At 44.2% G+C, this 7,522-nt stretch overlaps 1 protein-coding gene across 1 annotated transcript in view; it reads left to right on the top strand.

Moving 5' to 3' along the window:
• Positions 1-5,653: 5,653 nt before the first annotated feature.
• Positions 5,654-7,522, top strand: part of Znf226 (zinc finger protein 226) — a 38,141-nt gene continuing 36,272 nt past the window's right edge. Inside the window, exons 1-3 of the mRNA XM_004644328.2 lie at positions 5,654-5,831; positions 5,920-6,000; positions 7,232-7,277. Coding sequence (XP_004644385.2) covers positions 7,263-7,277 — 15 coding nt within the window. The 5' untranslated portion in view covers positions 5,654-5,831; positions 5,920-6,000; positions 7,232-7,262. The remainder of the gene's footprint in view (positions 5,832-5,919; positions 6,001-7,231; positions 7,278-7,522) is intronic.

The raw sequence follows: 7,522 nt of genomic DNA, 5'->3' as shown, positions 1-7,522 counted from the left end.
GTGCTGGGGGATTGAACCGCGGTCCCTGTGCTTTAGCTAAGCTTGTTCTAAGTAGCCTGGATGTCTTGAGACAACAGAAATCTGTTTTTTTTTTTATAGTTATAGAGGCTGGAAGTTCAAGGTCAATGTGTTAGGAGCTTTGGTTTCCTCTGAAGCCTCTCTCTTTTCTGTACGAGAACTCCTGTGCTATTCCTTGGTGTGTTAACTTCCCTATCTCTGGAAAGGCACCGTCTGCGATCTGAGGTACTGATGGTTAGAACTTAGCGCACAAATTTGGGAGGGAACACAGCCTGTAACAGATGTTAAGAGTTAGCAGCAACTCGAGGTTTTTACCTAAGGAGAATAGACTATGTGAGAAAGCTAAAAAAGAGAAGGGGTCAGGAAAAAGATGATTGATTTTTTATTCCTTTAGAGTTGTGCCAGCCACCGAATACAACTGTGCCTACCTGCCTTATTTCCTTCCTTTTTTTTCTCTTTTTCTCCCTCTCTTTTTTCCTCTCTCCCTTTTGTTCATTTTTTCTCTTTTTTCCTTTCGTTCTTTGTCTTCTTTCCTCTTTTTCTATTATTATTATTATTATTATTATTATTATTATTTTAAATGTATTTGGTTGTTACAGGGTCTCACTATTCAACTTGGATTTGTGGTGATCCTGCTGTTGTCAGCCTCCCCAGGGCTGGGATTACAGCTGTGTGCCACCACAACCGCACTCTGGCTGCTCACCTGCCTGGGGGGCGGGGCTGGCGCAGCATGTGGTGCAGCGGATGGAACTGTGGTGCCTACACTTGCCTAAGCTTGCCTAAGGAGATGCTTTAGTCCACTGAGCTATCTCTCTGGCCCCTTCTCTTTTTCTATCTCTTTCATTCTTCTATTCACTTCTTTTCTGTGTTTCATGGGCTTCATCATATTCTCAGGGTGCCATCAACAGGTCGGTAAGGAGGAGTTATGCAGTGCATAAGTGTGGTGCATGTAGCTGTCCAGCAAGCAGCTGAAAGAAAGTACAGGCTGCCGCGTGGGCTTAGAGAACAAAACTGAAAGACTGTCCCTTGGCTTTTATCTCACTTACTTTTGGCAGGCAATAGAATCCATCAACTTTTTCAGAGTATTCAGAAGTTGATGTACAGTTGTAGATAGTATTGTCATGATTTAAAACAAATTCCTTTAGAGACACCATTAATGTTTGCTATTTTATTTATTGCATGGAGATCAGGGGAGTGGAAAGAATGGCTAACATTTGTTGGATTTCCCTTGTGACTTGCAGAACTCCAGGTTTTTTCAGTTAACTCATTTATTTCTCATGAAAGTTATTGGTGTTCTCATTTTACAGGGAAAGAAATAAGCATAGATAACAACTGAATAAATGTCTTTTTTTCTTTTCTTTTTTTTTTTTTTTCTTTGAGACAGGGTGCAACTATGCACCTCAGGCTGGCCTTGAGCTCACTTGGTAGCCCAGGCTGGTCTCAAACTCAAAAAGATCCTCCTGTCTCAGCCTCCTGAGTACAGGGATTACAGGTGTGTGCCACCATGCCCGGCCTGAATAAGTGTCTTGCTAGTATACTGTAAAGGAAGAAGATCCTGGATCAAATCTCAGCGCCTAAGTTAGAAACTTCGCTGGAGCGCAGTAGCTGCGTGGCCTTGGGGAAGTTGTTTAACTTCTCTGGGCCTCAGTCTCCTCACCTAACAAACAGGGATGATATCAGTACTTCCCTCCTAAGGTTCCTGTCATTAAATGAGACATGATATATAAAGTGCTTAGAATAGTCTGGGAACTTAGCCCTCTGTGAAAACTGCTTACAGAAAAATGGAAATAACTTGATTCTGAGTCTGACCTTGTGGCTTAGCTCTTATAGAGAGGTTAGGAATAACAGATGTCAAATAGCCAGTGCAGAATAAAAAAACAGAGTTAACACACTGGGGAGGGGGCCTGCCTAGAGAAGATATCGGAGTTCATGGTTAGGCCTCGGGAGAAACTAAAAAATGTTAAGGCAGCATTCCGATTCTCAGGCTCAGACGCATCCCAGAGCTTGAGAACTATTGCCTAGTTAAAGATGTGGGCAGAAGTGTCACATTGCTTGGATTCATTGCTCGGTGTACCGTCCTGTCTGGACAATAAAATGGTGGCCTGGGTCTGAGGAAAGGTATAAAACTTCAGATGTCAGCACCCCTCCTCCATAGGGTCTGAATTAATTAATGTGGATTGGAAATTTATAAGTTATCGTGTGAGTCTCATCTGCTCTTGGTTTGATAGCCATTGTCCGTCCTAGTAGGTAAACAGAGTGAAAATCTTAACTTTCTGTTGACTTGTGGTAAATCATGAACAAGTGACTTTCTATACTTTGATTTCTTTTTTTAAATTTTTTTTTGGGGGGGGCTGGCTCAGCCCACCCCAAGGGCGGGGCTGGCGCTGTATGTGATGCTGGGGACCACATCTCAGTCCCCTGCGCCTGCCTAAGCTTGCCTAAGCAGGTGCTTTAGACCACTGTGCTATCTCACCATCCCCTGTACTTTAATTTCTTGACCTGTAAAATGGGCATAATTGTCTTCTCAATCCTTAGCGCTGTTATGAAGATTGGTTGAAATACTGACTCTATTCATGCAAACGGTGCCCAGTAGGTAAGGAAGTTTTTCATCAGTTGTCTGGGTTTTCTTGTGACTACATCAGGATCTTAGGGTTGATCGTGGTCCTCTATTAGAGTTGGTAGAAAGGTGAGAGGTAGGATCCCAAAGTCATCAGGCTGTCTGAAAAACTGTGGAGCGCTATTTCTGACTGATGATTCTCAATTTGTGATACAGGGACCAAACACATCAGCATCAACTGGGATAGAAGTGTGGATTCTTAGCTGGGTGTGGTGGTGCCACCTGTGTAGTCTTTCATCTGCTTCACCCATTTGTCAAGAGATAGATTCAGTCAGTCAGTCAGTCAGTCAGTCAGTCAGTCGTCAGCTCTGCTAAGCAAATGATTTTGTTATAAGCTCTGGTTTAGGTTCTTGGAAATGCAATCCAGGAATTAATTACCAGACAGATGTCAGACTTATTAGTTATCCCTTTTCCCACAGAAGAGATGGAAGGATCTCACTGCAAAACACTTTTACTAGAGATTTCCAGGCAAGTATGGAATGAGAACAAAGCGAATCACAATCTCTCAAGGAGGATTTCTTCTATGATTGGAAGAAATGTGCCACACTAAGTGTATTAGTGTTCTGTGACTATAATGGGATCACCTTATGAAAAAGTTGATGGAGCCCCCAGGTGTAGAGGGTCCATAATCAATTGGCCTTCTTGGTTTGAGTCTGTGGGAAGGCCGCACATAGGAGTGTATTGTGGAGAACTGCTCACCTCATGGCATGGCACAAAAAAGAGAGGAAGAAGCAGAGGGCCAGAGTCCCACTGACCCCTTTGGCTATGCTTTCAGTGACCTAAAGTTTCCCCATAGGTGCCACCCATTGAAGCTTCCGCCCGTGCCCAATATTGCTACACTGGGGACCAGGCCTTTAGCATGGGGGCCTCTGGGACCATTTGGTATCAGAACATAGCAGTAAGCTTCACAGTAAGGTTCTTGTATCTGAAATAAGAGGGCTTACTACTGATATAGGGAGAAAAACTGATCTCAGGTAGGTGACCTCAAATGATATAGGGAACCTCCAAATGACATAGGGAAAAATGATCTCTCGACCTGACCTGGATGAGTTCGTGTTCTCTAAAACCGAAGAATGAATTTTAGGAAAAAACAGAGGTTATGAGCAGAATATATTTATTGAGGGAAGGAAAGCTCCTGTCCAAGAGAGGGACAGGAGGGGGACCCGAACGGGTAGTTCCCCAGGGAAGCTGTCTCTTCCAGGGACTTTTATAGTGTAAAACCATGCAGACCTAAGGTGGAAAGAATGGGAACTTGCTTAGGTGGATGTGGGGTAGGACAAAATTATGGTCAACCAATGGGATTGTGAGCACCATTGCTTAGGTTAAATTGATTAGGCCCAGGACCAAATGGGGTAGCAAGTCATGTAACAAGCAGGCATGAATGTAAACCTTATCTGGTGGCCTTCAGACAATGATTCTTCCTGAGTAATGATCAATCCTGGATGCCAGTCTTTAGGGATGTTAGTATTTGTTTGGCCTTTAGGTCTGGCTCACAGCAGGAGCATCTCTCACAGTTGTAAGGTGTCTGGTCTTGGTCATCTCCTTCGAGGTCCTGACCCTGTCTGACTGCCTATGATATTTCTATCTAACTCAGGCTGCCTGCAACACTACTACTTCTAATTAACTAATACTAACCCCCACCATTACACTGCCTCGTAGTACAAGGGATTGAACCAAGAGAGTGCTGAGCTACATCCCCAGCCCTTGTTTTATTTTATTTTGAGGCAGGGTCTCCTCAATTCCCCGAGATTGCCTTCACCTTGCAGTCCTCCTGCCCCACCCTCTTCCATAGCTGATATTACAGATGTGCATCACTGAGCCAGCTTATTTTATCTTGAGTTTCTATCCTTCTAATGGTTAGAGTCAGACCCTACAAGGAGAATTCAAGTTAGGGCCGCTGTGTAGGTTGGGTGCATTGTTCACCGTGCAGTGGCTCTGAGCTGGGGTCTCAGCGGCATCTGGGATTCAGCCCATGCTCTGCTCCTTAGGCAGTGCTGCTTTGCTGTCCTGAATGACTTGGTAAGTCTGGGCTGAAATAACATAAATACTGTGGACCAGGTAGCTTAACACCCAACATTCATTTCTTACCATTCTGGAAGTTAAGTCCACGATGAAGGTACTGACAAGCCCAATGCCTGCTGTTACGGTTTGTGTCTAGGTGTCCCCCCTAAAGCTTTGTGCAGCCATGGAGGAGCTTGGCTGAATGTAGTGTGTGATTGATTGGCATTGAAATGCAGGGACAAAGGGTAGGTGATTGCTGGATCAGTTCCCTGGCTGGATTGGCACTGCCCTGTTGCCAGTAAACTGGCTACAGTATAAGGGACCAAAAGAGCTCCCCCACTGGATGCCATCTCTTGGTCCTCATCCTGGGCATGTGGGAATGAGTATTTCACCATCTCCGTTTGTAAGGGCACTAATCGCACAGTAAGGGCTCTCACTCATGATTGACTTCCCTTCTGGAGGCCCAGTTCGAGCACGTTAAGGCTTTCAAGTTCCACCTCTAGCACCAAGAAGCAGCAGCGGTATGGATATGTGGGTAGCTTTTATTGAATGTTTAAGCTGGCAGACGCTGTTCCAAAGGCTTTGTGTACACTCAGTCACTTTGATCTTAAGTGAGTTTGGTGTTATCACCACCCCCCTCATCACAGATCAGACATGGGGCAGAAGTGCTGTCAGACTGGGGATGCCAGTACCCTAACATCAGAGCATGGTTTTAGAGTCTGTCCTGTTCACAACTCAGTTTTCTTCTCCCTCAAGCACATCGTATGTCTTCAGAATTCTATCTTCATTTATGCATCTTTTTATTTAAGTTTTTTATCTCAACTCTTCTGTAAGACCCTAAGCTCCCAACCACTTATTTTTGTCCATAACAAGATGGACAGGATGCCAGGCATGGTGGTACACACTTGTAATCCCAGCACTTGGGAGGCTGAGGCAGAGAGATCTCTATGAGTTCCAGGCCAGCCTGAACTACACAGCCAGACCCTATCTCAGAAAAAGAAAGAAAGAAAGAAAGAAAGAAAGAAAGAAAGAAAGAAAGAAAGAAAGAAAGAGAGAGGAGAGAGAGAGACAAGATTCAAAATACGGGCACGGGCATGAGAGCTGGATTCGGGGTCACTCCAGCTCCTCGATGTCCCCTGTTCAATGGGTGCAGCAGTTACTGTCTTTAGTGGCTGAGAACTTCTTAAAATGTCAGGTACTTTGCCAAGGCTACCACATAAATTTTTTCATTTATTTCCCATAATAACCCTATGATTAACATTCTTTTTCTTTTCCTTTTGTAGCTGCGGATAGGCACAGAGGTTTAGGTGATAGGACCAAGAGCACAGGACCGGCGTGGCAGTAGCGGAAGCGGTGTCTGTGAGGTAGGGAAGAGTGCGTGCCCAGCGCTTGCCAGGGCTCCTGATGGGGACTTGGTGTTAAACATTACCAATTCTGTTATTTTTATTCTTACAATGATTACTGTAGCTTTTTGTTTGAATGGTATATGGATTATCAAATACATAGTTATATATACAGTATAGAGATAAAGATTTATGAAATTTTCTCCTCCCTCCCTCTCTCTCTCCCTCTCCCTCCCTCCCTCCTTCCTCCCTCCCTCCCTTCCTCCCTCCCTCCCTTCCTCCCTCCCTCCCTTCCTCCCTCCCTCCCTTCCTCCCTCCCTTCCTGTACTGGAGATTGAACTCGGAACCTTGTGCTCGCCAGGCAGGCACTTGTGCTGCTAAGCTATCTCCCTGGCCTGAAATTTTATTTTATCTGTTCCATGTTTGCAAGGTCTTCCATCTTTGAAAACTCAGTCAACAACGTAGTCAAGTTCCTAAAGACAGCGTGGTTACCAGAGGTGGGAAGGGTGCCCAGGGGCAGGCCCAGTGGCCCATGGTGTAGAACTCTCAGTGATCCTCCTGCCTCAGCCTCCCAGTGCTGGGTATACCACTACACCTGGATTCACTGTATTTTGATCACATCTCCTGTGATCTTAAGTATTATTAGAGAGGCATTAAATTAAGTATGACCAACTAAGAATTACAATATTTCAGAAGTTAAAGGTAATTTTCGTGTGACAACTTCTAAAGTTTCCCTTGATAATAATCATTTATGAAGACAAGTTTTATGTCACTGAATATTTCTTCATTTTCACAATCTAGGGAATATTACTCTGAAAATGTTCTTTGAACTTTTTTTTTTCCTCACTCAATACTTTGAGAGATTGTTAATTCTCTTAATTGTTAATCTCTTCATTTTATGGATGAAAGAATGGCGATATGGAGTTACTAATTTGTGCAGGATGTCACAACTACTAAATAGCAGTGCCGAGAGTGTAGGTATTGGGGCCAGAGTTTACATTCTGAACCTGGCTGCACGTTCCATTTCTGTCCTCCTTAGAGTTACAGCCATACTGTGAGGCTCATAAGGAGTGTGTGTCAGGGCCACACGGCACGGGGCGGGGAGAGTCACTCGCTCCAGGGGTCCTTAGCTGAAAGAATGGCACCCAGAGTCCACACCCCGCAGGAGGAGCTGAGCTTGTGCAGAAAGCAGTGGCATTCTTGGCCGGATGCTGATGGCTGTTTTCTTTTTCCCCTGTTGTGCCTTCCTAAGTCCCAGCCAATTCCAAACGAAGGAGGACAGAATGACCAAGTTCAAGGTGAGTGGGGCTTCCTTTTCTACATTTTAAACTGTCATCTCCTTTCTCAGAGATTTCACACATCTTGTTTCTTTTTTTCTGAGGAAACATTAAGGAGAACTGTAGGCATCTGACAATCTCTGATGTGTTTCCTTTCTTTTTCATATAGTTTAATTTTTGTTACTTTATCTTGTCATTTTATAATTTGATAAGTAAGCATAGAATAGAAAAGTCAATAAAAGTGATTAAAAACTGTCGTCTATTAT

Source organism: Octodon degus, unplaced genomic scaffold (assembly GCF_000260255.1).
Source record: "Octodon degus isolate 3935 unplaced genomic scaffold, OctDeg1.0 scaffold00197, whole genome shotgun sequence".
Classification (NCBI taxonomy): Eukaryota; Metazoa; Chordata; class Mammalia; order Rodentia; family Octodontidae; genus Octodon; species Octodon degus.
This window is presented reverse-complemented; position numbering and strand designations above follow the sequence as displayed.